Source organism: Lonchura striata, chromosome 5 (genome assembly GCF_050655825.1).
Source record: "Lonchura striata isolate lonStrDom1 chromosome 5, ASM5065582v1, whole genome shotgun sequence".
NCBI lineage: Eukaryota > Metazoa > Chordata > Aves > Passeriformes > Estrildidae > Lonchura > Lonchura striata.
The window spans coordinates 57570375-57588346 of NC_140707.1; the positions used below are offsets into that span (position 1 = coordinate 57570375).

The following is a 17972-nucleotide window of genomic DNA, read 5'->3' on the forward strand; positions in this document are numbered from 1 at the left end:
TGTATAAATGATTTAAACACCCTGGCTCTTGTCTGTAAATACTGAAGGGTTTGCCCTGTAAACCATACTTCAGGGCACAATTAAAATGCAATTAAGATGACTGAGCCACGCTTAGTACAACATACATGCAGGTCTCATGGGATGAGGACAATGGTTTTAAAAATCAGCCAAAAGAAAGATCTAGAACAGATACTGTTTCCTAACATAATTTCTTGCACCTATAAACTCAAACCCACCCTTAAAAAAAAAAAATTATCCATTGCAATCCCAGTATTTTTCCCCTAAAATATATTTCAAGATTTCCATGAATACAAGTGAACATCACTGAGCAAGAGTATACCCACCATATCAACTTCCATGAATATATTATATCAGTGCAGACATGTCCTGTCAGGCTACAAGCATTAGATAACTGGGAAGACAACTAACCATCTAACCACAAGTTAGACAGCATTAAAAAATGTACAGCCTAATGTTTTACCAGTGTTTTAGAGCTTCATAAAAATATAAAAACTTGCAAAGTTCCTGATTTCATTATTATTTTGACCAAGCCCAGTAACTTCAGCATAATACTCACTACTCACTGTTAAATGTAATGTTTCAAAGTCCAAGATTCCTACAAGTATTATGAAAGTATCCAAAAGTCTGAAAGACTGCAGCATCAAACATCACAAGATTCAAGCACTTGATTGCTAAAGGAACAGAAAAAATCTTTAACAAAAGTGTACCTTTGATCAACCCAGAAGAATGGTTTCATAAGATAGAGCCTAAAAGACTTGCAGATAACTTGTATGGATAAATTTTGAGAGCTTTATGCTCAAGAAAAGTTTAACAGCTTGAGCTGGATTTAGGTTCTGACTAATTAAAAAACCTGCAAAATTGCAGATTTCCTTGTTACAATGTCTGCTCTGACACCAAAGTTGCAAAAATCAAGTTTCAGACAGTTTGTTGCAACAGCATGGGGACTCAGCCCATGGGAAATCCCATGCAGCAGCAGATTGTGTCTAATCCTGTAGTGACCATGTGCATAACTCCTGGCCTCTATAAAACTGCTGAGAATTGCCCTATCACAGACATTTCAAATACATTGTAAAAACTCAACCTTAGAAAGTGATCACAAATGAACTCTTTGAGAAGGAGATGGCTAATAATTTCTGCCTAATGCACACTTTTATTTAAATCCAAACTGGCTGGTATGTACTCACAAAGCCCAACCACTGAAGCTTTGCCTTTTGTGGTTGGCACAGAAACTGCCACGCCATCTACAACGTTCAGAAACAAAGTGCTCACCTACCCTTGGGTGTGATCACCTGTGATGCTGCCTCAGATTCTCATTTCTCTTATTTCTGTTTGTATTGATACATTTATGTATTAAACATCATAATTGTTGCAACACCGTGCTTTGAATGCCCAAAAAGAAATCAGCTCTTGAAAAGAGATGTAAGAAAGGAACTGAATAAATAACCCTTCATAGAAAGCACTGCTGTGCAAAGCCATCTTCTGTAAGGAAGCAGGATATAATGCCTGATTTCAAATTAGTATTATTTAGACTTTTGGGAAAAGGGGAAAGAAGGTGGTAATTTGATTTAGACCAAGTTAATTGCTGTTTTTCAACTGAGTATTGTAATAAATTTCAAAAGATGGCATCCTTGTAAAGAGTTTATTCTACAACCATCTTTTATTCATGAAAACTGGTATTCCAAAGGGAATCAGAGATTTTTAAAGAATACCACTAATGCCATTTTCCTTCAGCTTTAATTATTTCTTTTTTATTTTTCTAAGTCAAGTAAGTCAGTATATTGGCATTCCTAATTCGTCCATCTTGCATTTTGGTGAGTTAGTTACCATCACTGTTCTGCATTATGAAATTTCAGTCTCTTTGGAATACTAATTTCCTACCTATATGTTTATTTTTTTTTTTATTTCATACTATTTCCCTGATTTTTCTCTCAACGGGTGCTGCTGTAAAATTTAATATAAAATATTTAGTCACAAAATAGTATTGCTTTTATGCACATTGTTGCAAGATTTTTTTCTCCAATAAAAACGATACCATCTTCCATAAAATCCTTAACATATTAAGAACTGTGATGCAGAACAAAATTACACAGTGTGAAACAGGTACCAGCACAACAGTGAGATTATATTACATCAAAAAATTTTAATGGTCCCAAATATATACTCAACAACTAAGCATACACTCAGGGGGGCAAAAAAAAATATGACACAAAAATGACCACATCTAGAATTCCACTCAATCTTTAATCAAGAAGGGACAAACAAATCCCCCACCTCAAAAAAAAAAAAAAAAAAAAATCTGCAGTTTAAAGGGCAAAGGGAACAGATTTAAAAAAAAGAGGAAACTTTATATTCAGCCCTCCCCCGCAGAGGTTTTTAAAACCTGTTGTAGCTCGAGTAAAATGTTCAGAATGTACGATTTCAAAGGCAGGTCTCTTTTATACAAAGAAACTGCTGGCATTCTTAACTAGCGAAGAATTATGGCAAAACCCGCCTTTTCTTCAGAAGTCTCATACATGGTCCAAGAAAGCATATTCTGATTGTAGCAACTGATCAGCCAATCCAGAGTTCCACTAACAAAACTGCCCTCTTGGCTTTTTTTTTTTCCTTTTTTTTTTTTTTTTTTTTTTTTTTTGTTTTGTTTTGTTTTCCATTTCCTTCCCTGAGAAAAGGGCAACGTGGTCCAAGCTGGAGATCTCAAAGGCATAAGTCTTTCCCCTAAATGAAGTATTTCTCCTTCTTCTGCTCCTTTGAATTGGCACTTGATTGGCAGAAATCCATTTGTATAGGTTGATCTGTGTCATACACAGTAATTCACAAAAGATTGCTGCTTTGCTGTGGGTTTGTTTTGTTTTTGGAAAAAAATCCTTCCCCAACTGGTAATCTTCAGCAGTTGCCATTATGATGACTCAAGCTTTGCTTTCTTTGACAAAGGTAAAGTTTCCTCTTTATCTTCATCTTCATCATCTTCTTCATCATCATCAGGATAATCTACAAGCCCAACGAGGCCTCCCTACAAAGAGACACAATTATTATAATTAAGAGAATGTCTGTACATTGGTAATTCATGATTGCATTGTAACATGATGTTTGCACAGAATATTGCCATAAGCAAACTGGTTCAGAACATCTTGAATAAAATCATGCAGAATAAAAATAAATCCTTCAGTATGAATGAAAATGACATTATCTGAGAAATATTTAAATGAATAAATCCAAAGTGGGGTTTTACCTATCCAGCAGGAAATATTGTCAGCTGAAATTTAAGTAAAGCCAAAAAGTCACATGACTTTGTTAAGTGTCACTGCAGCTCCATGTGTAAAGACATAGTTTATTTTTACTGAGCACACCTGACTGCATTGAGCAATCTGGAAGCACTTCAAAAACAAATATAGAATACCCTTCAATTTCAATTTCTGAATTATTATACTTTTGGAACACAGTTTGTTTTCACAAAAGTTAAAGTATGTAGTGAAAAGAATATTTCTGAATAATATAACTGAATGATGTGTACAGGTTACAAAGTTTAAGTAACTTGTCAGCTGAAAATGAAAATGTATCTAGTATCATTAAAAAACTCTCTTGTATTGCAAATACCCACAAATTTAAGATTAGGCAGTTCTGGACCAATGAAGAAGCAGCATGAACTTCTGAAACTTCCCCTAACCATACTATGTTGCAATTTATGAAGCATCGAAGACCCTATTACTTATTCAGGTGCCTAATAATGGACACCGAAATCAGAACACTTCAGTCAACTGTATACTAAAACACAACTTGAAAACCAATTACACATATTCTGTACAGTCACATACACATAACACTGAGTACACTACACCTAAAGCAACAACGTCAGGTAACTAATGAAAAACCCAATTTCAACACTGTTTCTAGTTTGTGACTGGTATGTTTTACTCTGAAAGAAGTTAAGATACCTTCTGCCTGAATCCAGGAGTGTTTTTCACTGCACTTCATGCTCCCTTTTGTAACCTGAACATTTTTCTTTTGTCACCACTACTTGAATTTATGGAATCAATATGGTATCCAATATATTCCATATGTAAAGACTCCATTTCAGACTCATGGAATTACACTATCTGGGAGAGAAAAACCTCTAATAGACTCAATGGTTTTGCAAGCCAATTCCATCCCTTTTAAAAAGCACTTGACTAACTCTTGAATTATGCAAGGAGTTTCCTTCACAGAAGTATTCAGATGACGTGTCCTGAGGTTCTTCCATCAGCCAAACTCTTCTGATCCAGGTGTTTTCAAGAGAATACAATCCAAATAGAAATTCTTCAGCCATGTTGAGTAGGAAAAAAACTCCAAACCCTAAACCCCCATTTACCTTCACTAGAAGTTAGGTGAACAAGCAGTATGGTAGCATTACAAAACAAGGATGAATCAGTGTTATTGCAAGACTATTTGACAACTGACATACATACCCCACCTTATGCTGTATCAACATTACCTTATCTGCCCTCCAGTGCTGGGCAAATAGCAGTCACGCTCCTGATTCAGTTCAAACATTTTTATTCAAAATCTAATAAAATCCAATAGGGTCCTAAAATGTATTTAAAAATGCTAGTTTTGGATATTCACTCTAAATTATGATGCTCTTTTAAAATGGCTTTCTTCTTCTACTGCAGAATGATCCAAATCAAAACTATAAGTTAGTTGAAAGGTAAAAATGTCACACTTGGGTATTAAAAATTGTTCTGGCTTACAGCAATCACCATCCAATGCAATTTATTTCATCCACACAGGTCAGTTACAGAATTCTGAACAATATTAAAATGGTGATAGTAGAAATCCTCCATGGATGTGCAGAGCATTGTGGTATCTCCCACAATTTGGCTATGTTTCCAAAATATTTATTTTTATCTGTTAAATATCCCTGTGCAATTTAATGTAAGTGCAGCGTTGTCTGTATTTCATTGTAAATATCACTACTAAGAGCAACTAATGGCATGCTTCCTACTTGACCAGTCTGGGCATTAAAAAAGCTTTTATTTCTTTTATACACAGCAGATCTTGTTAAAAATGCTGAAGGTCAGACAAGAAGTACACACAAACCAGACAGTTCATTACTGCTTAACTTGCTGGGACTCACACAAACTTCAGCGAGATGCAAAAGCAAACTCCTACTCTGTAACAATAAAGTCAACCTACAACCATTCAAAATTACCTTAGTTGTAATAGCTGCCATCTGAGATGTGCTTTTAGAAACTGATCCAGGTGAGCCAGGGGACCCTGGAGACCCAGGGGACCCAGGAGATCCAGGCAGATTACTTGCTGATGACTGGCTGGTAAGGTTGGATTTTGTACCACTAGAAAAAGAAAGCTTGAAACTTGGGCTCTGACGACCTGAAAGGTTAGTTTTCAGAAGAACTTCCTTTTCTTCACTCTCTTTCACTGGATATTAAAAAAAAAAGGCAAAAATAAAGCAGTATTATTGAGTGAAACACTTAATTACAAATCACTTCACTGCTTGGTAAAAGGCTTAATACTTTATGTATAACTCAGTTAAGTAAGTCATCATTAGACTTTTTCCTTACTACTGTACTACCTACTAGCGGTTGTCAGTGACCAGGAATGAACACTTTTGTTCTACCAATGGTATCACCTGAACATTTAGGTACAAAATTTTGAGTTTACACATAATATTTAATTATAGCCCAAATAAGACACTGAAAAGCTTGACTATCAGATAAGATTTTAATTCAAATGCTTTAAGAACTCTAAAACACATTTTGTATAATTCTGCCTCTAAAGACAACAAAACTTTTTTAATATGTGGTCTACCAAATTGAGGTTGCAGTTTCAAAATAAACACATGCAAATCCTTAATTGCACCAGGACTGAATAATACAAGTTATGCCATTCATCTTTTCATTACTTACATTTTTTTCTTTCCATGAATTTGCTGATAGGGTCCATAATATCCTCATCATTTTTAGGCTTGTCAGAAGGGGGCACCACTGCCTCTCCATCTTCCATATCATCCTCATCAGTATTAAACCACATTTCCTCCTCATCCTCCAGGGTTCTTGCATCCCTTCTGTACCTGTGGTTTCTCAAAATGGAGCGCATGCTGTAGAACAGGAGGTTTTTAAAAGTGTAGATTCAAAAATCAATTTATATTAATAATAAAACTTCTACGTGACACTCAGTGACAGCTTACAGATCCATACATTGCATAGCAATAAAAACACCAGCAGATCATTCTCTATTGCAAACCTTTGTATTTTTATGTGTTTTCAAACTAATTCAAGACAGCAAAACAAGAACAGATCTTGCTAACAATTCTTAAGAGTAACTCATCTGTTCACACAAGCAATCATTTTGTTTTAATGAAACTAGACATAAAGCAAAAATAAATTGAGTAAAAAGGCCTAAACTTCCTATTTTTATATAGCTCAACCTTTTAACCTTGAGGAACGGTGTACTAAGGAAAGGAACTTTTGCTCTGGCAAACAGAAAGAGCAATTCAAGCTTTGCATCAGATTGCTTTTTACTCCATCAGCAAATCTAACAGGGACAAAAAAGCATTCTCTGAAAATTTCTTTCTATGTTCTAGTCCTCAAGCATTTTAAAAAAGCTTATCTAAATATCTACTCCCACAACTAAAATGAAAGGAGATCTGATGTGTACATTTTTGAAGGAAAAATCCACAGAATGGTAATTCACAACTGACAGTCTTTCAGATCAGCAGTGGAAATCTGTTATTTAAACAAATCGACTTGGTACAAATACTTGGTAGGCTTCCAGCCTCATTGAAGTAGTGCACATAAGTTTAAGATACAATAAATTAGCATTATGACTGGATGTCCAGCAACTAACGTTTGCTGAAAGCTGATGAAAAGTCTGTAGCAACATATTTGAAAATCACACTTTTAATCAAGTACATTCAGCAAGGCTTGAGATGCAAGCAGGAGTCTAAATTATCTATATTTTCCAGAATAAGAGAACAACCCACCAATAGTCTGGTAAGAGAATTAAAGCACCAATATGCTATTAAGAGCATTTAGCGTATTTTACCTGTCAAGTTTTGGATTATCTTGTCTTTCCCTTTGTTGTTCAAATCGTAGTTTCAGTCCTTTGAATGTCTGCACATAATCTACATCTTCCAGTGCCTTCCAGTAATTTTCAATTACATGAGCCGTTAATGATTTTATATCTTCCTACAAAAAGAAAAAACATAAAGTGACTTATTTTCATTCAATTGATTTATTTAATACAATATAAAAAGTATCTGAAATGAGATTGTATTAATTAACTTATGCAAAAATGAGTATATAAGTATTTAAGTTTAATTAAAAATCTAGAGCCTCAAGTATTTGATAAACAAAACAACATATATTTTCTAGCAGTGCCTCCTTCAAAACATTACAGAACCTTAAGCCTGAAAAAAACTATATCAAACTCAATCCTAAAATGTCTTTCCACTGTAACTGAGATATTTTTATACTGATAGACAGCACGGCGTGCAGTCCTTCAGGAACAAGCTGCTCCAGCAAGGGTTCCCTGTGGGGTCACAAATCCTGTCAGTGAACTTGCTCCAGTGTGGGCTCCTCTCTCCACAGGGCCACAGGTCCTGCCAGGAGCCTGTTCCAGCACAGGATTCCCGAGGGGTCAGAGCCTCCTCCTTCAGGCCTCCACCTGCTCTAGCCTGGGGTCCTCCATAGGTGGCAGGTGGATCTCTGCTGCACCACAGACCTCCAGTGGGCTACAGGGAGACAGCTGCCTCACCATGGACATCACCATCACCGTGGACATCACCACAGGCTGCAGGGGAATCTCTGCTCTGACCTCAGCCGGTGGCACATTTATCTTGGAGCCAGCTGGCACTGGCTCTATTGAACACAGGGGAAGCTTCCAGCAGCTTCTACAGAAACCACTCCTTTAGCCACTGCCCACCGCTGCCACTGCAAACCCAATACACAACTGTACAAGTCATGACCACCTATACAGGTGAACTTTTCTCACAGCTTCAAAACCAGTTTTCAATCAACTCTTCCATGATGATCAGGTCATCTAATTCTTGAATTACCCTGAGTCCCAACACAAAGAAAAAAGAGGTGATCAACACTACAGATTTCAAGAGGTAGCAATGCATGGGGACTTACTCCTCCACAACTGTCTGCACCCTAGCTTGGCCCCATTTGCCACATTTACAGTCTGTACAGCATCCTCACAGAATCTGGATGCAAACAACAGCAAGGAAATAGTACTGTGCAGACAGCCAACTGGCATGAATATTTAAGAGACTTCCCATGCAAGGAACTTGGTAGCACTCCATTAAAATAATCAAAGGAGATTGGTAACTCTTCTGTATAATTCCATATTCCATTGAATTGACATTACAGAGCACAGCTAAATTTGATGGGTTTGCAGCAGTATTTTCTAATTACATTCCTGTCATAACAAGCCCATCCAATCTGCATGATGAAATTTGATTAGTGCTGCCTTTGCAAGTCTGGGTACTGTGAGTACAGCATCAAGTGAATTTAATCTTCAAGTAAAGAAAGGTACTGTTTGAATATAAGAAGAAACATGTACAAATATGCAGCAGTGATATAAAACAATATCATATGGTCCCATTATGATAGCATAATTTAGGGCAAAGGAAAAAAGAAAAGTAATCTTGAATTACAAGACTAAACAATGCAATCATTATTTTCAGCATATAATAGCACTCACCACTCTGATAAATTCGAACATCTCTATTATGGCAGAGTTCATCAGATTATAACGGGAACCATTATTTAGAAATGCTTTGACCACGGGTTCAAACAAAAAACTTTTCATTATGTAACGGTTGTAGAATTCATCCTTTAGTCCAATTATCTTTCTCTTGAAACGAAGGGCACCTGAAACACAAGTGTTGCCAAAAGGAGTGTTTTAATTTAAAAGCAATACTGCAGAAATTATTCAGCATTAGTTAGGACAATTTACAGCCTCAGTTCATACACAGCAATACATTTGAGTCCTTCTCTGCTTCTCAATAGTCTTGACTACACTGCTGAAGATTACTTACCTGTTCTATTATAAACAAATCCTCCATCATAACTGTACAAATGAAAACACCTCTCTTCTTCACTGGAGAATTCATATAGAATTGTTTAACTATAATACTACTAATATAAAAATCTATTTTCAATTTTTTAAAATTACTTATGGTAAAGGTATAACATTTTCTCAGTAAAAGAGCTCAGTAATTTGCTTATCAACCTATTATTCAAATGTTTGGAGTTAATTAGTTCTAAATAGAATATAAATAATCTCATTTTAAAATTGGTAAATGACTTTTTATTCACACAGATAGTAAGGCATAGGCTTGATTTACAACAAGTTTAAATCTCTTTCTGGAACTCCAAAGTGTACACAAGTTAGAGAATGTCCATGCATAAAAAGAAAGTACAGTATCACATGGCAGCACATTTTGCCTAGCAACCATGTGTACAGGTTATTTGGTTACAAAATGTAAAAGGTACTTATTGTATAGTACAGCCTAGTCAACTTAAGGCTTTGGGTTTTTAACTCTATGTGCACAACAGAATTACAGAGAAAATCTCCTACTTGCCTCCAGAATTAAGTCTGCTTTGACACTACTGAGCTGAGCGTGCTCAAGAAACTACCAGTCTGAAGAGCAGCACACTGAACTTCCATACAGTTTCATGCAGTCAGGTAGTCATAGCTGTAATTAAGTACCTCTGATAATTTCTACTAAAAAACATCAAAACTTACAATGTTCTCTTAAGTATATTCAATACTGACATATCATTTCTTCAATTCCCATCTCCACTGAGATGAAGCAAAATCCTTCTTTTAAGGATAAAAATGTATCATAAGTGCAAAATTATTTACTAATAGTAGCTGATATAACTATAATCTAGTATGAGAAAAACAGACTATAACACAGAATTTCTGTATTCAGTAAAAAATTGTCATGATCTATGAACAGTTTTTTGCATCAGAGTAAAGATATGTATCAGCTCACATCTACAAAATTCTACTTTATTCCTTAGATTTCAAACTTACACAATGCCAAGAAAGCATGCTTTGAGGCCATGAGAACGAGGACCCTTCGCAGGATATCTTTGTTAATAATGTAGTTTTTTATGTGATAGGTATGATGTTCTACACAGAAAGTTAGCAATTCCAGTATTAATGCCAAGAGTTGGGCTGTCTGAAAATCATCTGCAATAAAACAAAACCAAAATAATTAAATGTATCTGGAATACTGCCTTCAGAAGCTAACTTCAAATATCCAATTGCACTCCAGTAAACATTTCCAAGTTTTTTTCTTTTCCCACAGACATTTCATGGAACATGCTGCAGAATATGTTGAGTCTTTAAAACAGAAATTGAAGAAATTTGTTATGGATTGACTATTTTCTATGAATACAGATACGGCAGGAAACTCTTAAAATACGGAACCAATTATATTTTTCTTAAATTGGTGTTTGAAGCTTCAGAGCACAGAACATAACCCTAACATGAGTAGTCAGGCTTATTTAACCAAATCACATTATGATGTCTACAAATCCCGATCATAAGCTATCGCCCCAGATGCAGAGTATTGACTTAAGTTTACACCAAAAATGTAATCTATAATGCCTTTTAACTAAAGTACTATGCAAGAAATACCTCGGGGTCTTCTAACACTTGTAGTAAGAACTGCTGCTAGTAGTCAGCATGAACAATTACTTCATCACTGATTTCTGCTTTCTTAGTCTGCTATAGAAACAGCTCTCAAACTCAGCACACCTTCCCTGGGGAAATGTTGCAACATTTCTAGTAATCCCTGACCTTAAGAAACAATTTAGACATGTTTAGAAGTCTATGTCAGGGAACTGCCCCATGAGTTCCTAAAAAACTGTACAAGTATTTTATTTTTTGCTAAAGCCAAATTTGCAGCAAATGTTGTTAACTTCTTAAATCAGGTCTCTCTGCAGTTTTGCACTTATGCATTATTCAAATAACTAAATATTGAATCAGCATTTTACTTTGAACTATGTTTCATAATCTCAGACTTAAATTTTTTAGATGGAAAATGTCCGTTGACAATTATTCTAAACACTGACATTTAACAGTCTCAATGTGCCCAAAATCCAGTGTCATCACCTTTGCTAGGCTTGTCCTCTGTAGTATTGGCCAGTAAAGGGGCTGTCAGAACATGCATACAATGTTTGTAGAAGAAACCCAGGAATTCTGTCTTTTCTGTTTTCTAAGGAATGAAAAAAAAAAAAATGTAACACATATCATCAAATACCCTAAAAAATCAAATGTAATTTCATTTGAAGGTATTTACTTACATTGGCAGTGGCAAGCATATTTTCTGGATCAACTAAAGTACGGAGCAAACCCATGAGTAGCACTGCTCCTCCAAGTTCTGGATCTGTGTCACAAATCATGTGTTCTATAATGAGGTTAATGAGTAATATATCCTAAGAGGGGAAAAAAAATCAATTCAAATGCTACTCCCTTGTGCCAAATCTGAAATTTTACAATGCAACAAGCATCTGTGAACAGGTGAACTCATCTCACCTAACAGAACTCTTTAAAACACAGCAGTTCAGTGCCCTGTTACCAAATTCCAATTTACTTATTTGAAACTAGGGCTTATGTAATTCACAGTTGTAAATATACAGCAGTAATTTCAAACCCCAGTGATTTCCTAAACAATACACCCATTCCTGAGGACTCTTTACTTACATCATCATTCTGCTGTGCTTCCTGCATGACAAATTCTCGTACCATGGATGGGTTGTATTCAACCAAATATGAGAATATATCAGTGGCTGCACTTCGTACTTGTGCATCATCCATACCCTGGAAAAGTCAAATAAAATAATTTTGTTTTCTTGAAAGGATTAAATAGAACCAGAAAACATACAGCTTTAATTCGTTCTCACAAATCACAAGTATTGCTGAAGCCATATTCTAAAACTAAGTCAACTCATACTTCTCTGTAAATTTGACAACAGCTGGACAATATATTTTGAACATTCTGAAACTTAAGCTAGGACAAGACAAATGAAGCAAAGAAAAACAAAACCACTTGCTGAAGTTTGTGCTGAAGTTACTTTTTAAAAAAGCCTCTCTGAAGATCTCTCTGAAAACTGTTATGACAAATAATTAAAACAACTTACCAATATGACTTCTAGTGCAGGCAGTATGCCCATATTTGACAAAGTTTTGAAAAATGCATCTCTGTTTTGAGGTTGCAGTGTTTGTGAGAATGCACAAAACTCTTTCAGAAAATTTACCTGAAAACCAGGAATATACTAGTTTAGTAAGTAAAAAGAAAAAAAAAAAACAAAAGGATTCACATGTCACTTTGTGGTAACTGTCAGATATTTTACAGATTTCTTACCAATTCCTGTCTTTTCTCCTCATCTGTGGCTTCATCTGTTAGTTGTGCAAACAAGTCTGTCAGAAATTTTTCATCTTCCTACAAAAGTAAAACATTACGATTTGTTTATTTGACAATATCAAAAGGCATCCAAGTATAATATAAAGTTCTTCTAGACCATGCTTCCTGGAATGAAAAGAACATATGTTTATATACCATAATTAATCACACCAGTATCAACTTTCTAATTCACTTTTCAAGTAAATTAATATGCATCTTGTTCTTGAGCTTTAATCATGTTCAGCATCTCTTCACCCCCAAACAATTCACTCTCAATTACAATGTTTGTTGCACTACCTTCTAGTTGCTCTTTTTCTACTTTTTACTGCAACTCTCATTGTTTTGTCTTTGACTTCTTCAACTTCCTTCCCCCTTGTCACATGCCAGGCCCCCTAAATCACACTACCCTTGGTCAGCTGTTTACATACATTCATAAACAACATCCCCACACAGCCCTACACAGACATATGCATACAAGCATATCTTTGGAATGTTATTAGATCTCTGAAGCACAACAAAAGCAACAACACAATGAAGGGAAAGCTGCCTAACAGTAGGAATGAGGTGAGCTTCCTTCCCCCTCAATGTTGTGAAAAGGATTAATTCTAGAGATCAAATCAAAACAACTGTTCCTATTACATATAGAATTCATTGGACATTCTGGCTGACAGCAGTCAAACTCCATTCCATTATTTTCACACGGCTGTATCTTAGCAAAACTACAAACAGCTCAAACAAAATACACATCACAAATGTGTATTTAGATTGAAGGAAGGAGCAATATTTAGCTTTCCATAACCTTTACTGTCCTAACAACTAGGAAATTATTAAGAAATAAGCCTTCTTCCATCCTTTTCCTAATATTATGCAGTAGTAAGGCAGCACTTGCTTGAGAAAGATTCCAGTATATCAGGTACTAATACATTTTTTCAGAAAGCTGCCACTATTGTTTCTTGTGAAGTCAGTAATACATGGATGTGTAACATCCCTCCATCCCAAAACCACAGTGACAGAAATCCAAGCTTCTTTGCTCATGTTTGCACTGCATAAAGCAAAACCATGAAAGTACTTCAGACACACACACAAAAGCTTTCTTATGTTGTAAATTCCCTCAGTACCTCATCCAGGCGCAACACGCAGCCTTGCTGAGGAAGTGAGCCCCTCAGTTCTGACAGCACACCTTGCTAAGGCTGCTACAGCACTGCCACAACACAATCAGCATCTCTACATGGCACTGCACAACACAGATAAACCCACAACAGGTTGGCATGAGCTACTATAACTCACTGCACTATAAGGTAAACCTCTTATTTAGAATATGCCACATTTTCTCTTATCTGATGCTGTGCTGTGCTCCTAACCTGACCCAAGAATGAAAAGAGTGATTTCTGGACACAAGTTCAGGTGCTGTTCTGGTGACTGCTTCAAAATTAAAAAAAAAAAAAAAAAAAAAAAGGCGGTAATAGAGGCCCCACTTGAAGTATACCAAAATTCATTCTGGAGGATCAAGCACAGATGTAAATTTTGACTTCCAGATATCAACAGTGAAGTATGTCCAAAACAACTATTAAGGTATTTGATTTCAAGAAACATACCTTAAGTTTTGTTGAGAGAATGCAAGGGTGTTTGACTACCTGCTATCCAGTTGCTACACGGCTTTGTAAGTTTTCTGTTCTAATATTTAACTCATTAGACATCACAGGAAACTTAAGTAACCCATAGTAGTCACGGAAATTAAAACAAACAAACAAAAAAACCAAACAAAACAAAACCCCATATAACCCAGGTCTTTTGAAGACTATGCAGGTTCTTTTCCATGATTAGCAGTGCATTTAGTAGAAGGGCACATAGTTTCATTTCATTTCTCTTTTCACTATTTTGATAAAGATGTAGAACTAATCTTATCTACGAAAACTATTGAGAAGATGCATGCTTATCCCCAGTTGGAAAGCATAAGCCTGACATTCTCACTGTGAAAGCAATCTTTTCACCTCTTCCCTGATATCTGAGAGTAAGGCCAAGTCAACTATCTTAGAATGATCACTGTGAAAAAATAATGGAAACTTCAGTAGCAGACAATCATGGGTCTTATGTATGTGAGAGCCATAAGTAGTGCACCTCTGAAAAAAAAAAAAGTTATACAGTATTACCCAAAGGGTCAAACTGGAGGTTTATGTTACGGAAAGAGGAGAGACCCTGTACTGTTGGTGATATGTAGGTCTCATTCCTGACCCACTTCAGTGTCCCAGAGACAGAGTCAGCTGGGGAAGCTGCACATCTGGCACTGTGTGGCAGAGCAGCACAGGCAGGTGCTGGCTGGGCAGGACCCCAGCTCAGCTCTCTGACCAGATCCTGCCACACCCCTGACCTGTCCAACAGGTGGTTGTCTGCAGCAGGGGGAAAGCCACTCACCCTGGGATTGTGCTTGCAAACATATGGGACTTGTAGAGGGAACCTAAAACTGGCAAGTGATAAAGACTTCACTTAATGCTTCAGGACGAATTTTCAGAAGTTCTGTACATAACTATTTTCCAGCACTCCAAATATAGAGTACAATACAGTATTTTACAATTCTGCATTAAATATAATACTGAAACATATCTCCATGTCATGTCCTCTCCCAAATTCCATTAAATACCTTGCACTTTGAAATTAACAAGATCACCTGAAATCTCTAGGCTCCAGAACAACCATGACCTATTTAAAATCAGACAAATTAAGATGGATCTGAGTGATTACAACATCCCACCCTTGCATGGATCATATGCAGTAAATTGTACTTATTCCAAGAAAATAAAAGCAACTTATTACTAACTTCACACTTACGGCTTAGCCCTGAAAAGCGTTCAGCATTTCTCTCATTCCAGATGCTTAATGAGAGGCAGACAGGTTGCTGCTCATGAGAAAAGATGCAATCCTCTCACATATATAGAAAAAAGTGTCATTGCTAAGAACATTCTAAGTATAAGATTATCTCTCTCAAGCTGTAAAATTACTGACAAGGGCAATATATCTAAAACACATTCCTGAACAATACTGCCAAGACCCGTGGAAATGCACAGTCTGAGAGCAGAGTTCACATATTTTAGAAATCACAAAGCACCAAAACAGAATGATAGAATTACACAAATTTGAGTGTTTTCTTTTTTTTTTAACTTGCAAAAATTCCTCAAAGTATGTCTGTGAACACAGTGCAAATTCTCTGCAGTATGTGGTCTTTTCACACAGACAAGTATCAAAACACATTTAGCTGTATCTTAGAAGCTGTGAAGGTCACAACTGTTTTCCAAGGAAACCAAACTGCAAACAATAACTTATGATGTAATTGTGGATTTTAGGTACTTTCCCCAGGCACAGAAATTATCAGAAGTGCAATACTTAAACTACATGTATACCAGATACTAAGCATATTCATTTATGCTTTGCAAGATCTAAGTAGATGCATCTAGATTTAATACATTTCAAAGCTCATGAAGATAAAAACAAGCCAGGCCAACTACTCACTCTAAAATTTATGACTTTATAACAAAAAAACCCATAGATAAGCTAGGGTCACAAAAAAAGGACACTATTTACATTTGTGATTCAACTTCCAAAGTAGCCCTCCTCCTCCTGAAAGGCACTTAAAAAAAGGATTCTTCAAAATCAGGCCTCTCTTCAATGTAATTAACATTCAGTTATCAGGTACTTTTTGTCTGTGATTACAGATAAATGACATAAAACATATTAGTCTCAAAAAAAATTCAAATAAACTCAACACCACCTAAACTGGAAAGAGCACACATTCCATCCTATATTCTACCTCCATATTAATTTTGGGCAGAAACAATATTTTAGTCCATAAATTCAAATTTCATTAAATATTACTAGCAAACAGGTAAGTACCACTTCAAACACACACTCCTTCCTGCTACCACACTAAATATTTCTTAGTTTAAAATCTTTATATCAGACTGCCTTTCCCCACATGCATTCATCACGCTCTACTTTCACTTGAATCAACATGCTGGAACAATAGCAAGATCCACCAAATGACTTTTGCAGTTTCTGAACACATGAAAAATAATTTTCTACAATGAAGACGTTAATCCTAAAAATCACAAGAATACATCACTTGCAAATGTCTTTCACCAAGTCACTTCCCCCAGAAAGTGGTATCTTTTTACACTTTATTGCAAGGTGAATTTTGCTGAAAGTAAATCTCCAGTTATTCCTGAGTGAACTACTATAAGAAAGCAGACTGGATTTGGGCAGAACTACCAGTATGCACTAACACAACTCTTCCTACAAAACAACTACAGATTATGTTACATAATTACCCACAGGACTCTGTTAAGAATAAGCAACTATCTGTAAAACCACTTTAAACATTAAAACGTGCCTATCATTACACATTAACAGAATAAAATATACAGGTATTTTATTACAAAATACCTGCAATTTTTTAGCTCTTGAAAAGGGATATAGGGACTATCAGTAATATGACTTCTGTATTTAATAATTCTGATTTACCAGTACAATAATACCATCTGATCACTGCTCTACTAGGCACACAAACTATTTTAATGTATGTCCAGTTTTTCCCTTCTACTCTCCACTTTCCTGAAAATTAAATACCTTGAAGTCTAAATGCACATTCCCAAAAGTAATTCTAACAATATTCTTTACTCTGGAAGATAAAGACATTGCATGATCTTGCTGGCAAAAAGAACACACCAATGAGAAAAGGGGGAGAGAACAGAAGGAAATAGTGTTTGCTCACTCTATGGCGCAATTTTGCAAGATTTTTAAAATGAACTAGTTAATAATACAAAGGGAAAGAACTGGTGGCCTCCAGTGTGCTCATAAGTATATCTTTTTTTAAATTGCAAAAGAGCGTCATATAAAGCAAGAAACACCACTTACCTGTCCCACCCCCACTCTCAAAACTTGGCCAACTCCATGTTTCAGCAAGTTTCTTGGTGGCTATGACATCTCAAGTCTAGAACAGGCTGGACCCCAAGCAGTAAGAGCATATTAGGAGGGGCTGTAATTGCAAAAAAATGCAATTTGTATCTTACACATTGTTAATGAGAAAATCTGTAATTGAGTAATTTTCACAGCAGTTAATTCTGCAGCCTGGGAATACTGTTTTCATGGCTTTACTATTCATCATGCAACCACAGTATCTAGTTTAGTGAGATGTTGACATGCTCACTTAAAATTACCTATCTTACAAAATTAAACCACAAACAAACTTACCTCCAGTTCTCAGAAATGACCATCAATATAAGCACATTTTTATAAAGCTTATGAGAAAGCCAGCCTTCATGAAGAAGGAAGAATATGGTTCTAATGCCAAAGGTTATCTATTTTATATTTTTGGTTTTAGCACAGGGCAACAGATATTTCACCTACCAAAGAAAGCAAAATGATCAAAGCAAGTATCTTCCATGACTACAGAACTTACTTTTTTAAACTCATGCAAAGTCTCTCTAATAAAGCCAGAACTCTAAAGAATCAGCATATTCTCATCTTCAATATTAATTATAAC

General features: G+C 35.9%; 1 protein-coding gene across 2 annotated transcripts in view; it reads right to left on the reverse strand.

Moving 5' to 3' along the window:
• Nucleotides 1–2002: 2002 nt before the first annotated feature.
• The window catches only part of PPP4R3A (protein phosphatase 4 regulatory subunit 3A), a 41331-nt gene continuing 25361 nt past the window's right edge, over nucleotides 2003–17972 (reverse strand). For both annotated transcript variants that reach the window (XM_021531945.4, XM_085582278.1), the window contains 11 exons: nucleotides 12401–12478; nucleotides 12177–12293; nucleotides 11740–11856; nucleotides 11340–11471; nucleotides 11149–11251; nucleotides 10063–10221; nucleotides 8722–8891; nucleotides 7060–7202; nucleotides 5922–6112; nucleotides 5207–5433; nucleotides 2003–3031 (listed from right to left, as the gene is read on the reverse strand). In XM_021531945.4, the coding sequence (XP_021387620.1) occupies nucleotides 2918–3031; nucleotides 5207–5433; nucleotides 5922–6112; nucleotides 7060–7202; nucleotides 8722–8891; nucleotides 10063–10221; nucleotides 11149–11251; nucleotides 11340–11471; nucleotides 11740–11856; nucleotides 12177–12293; nucleotides 12401–12478 (1551 nt within the window). In that variant the 3' untranslated portion in view covers nucleotides 2003–2917. The remainder of the gene's footprint in view (nucleotides 3032–5206; nucleotides 5434–5921; nucleotides 6113–7059; nucleotides 7203–8721; nucleotides 8892–10062; nucleotides 10222–11148; nucleotides 11252–11339; nucleotides 11472–11739; nucleotides 11857–12176; nucleotides 12294–12400; nucleotides 12479–17972) is intronic.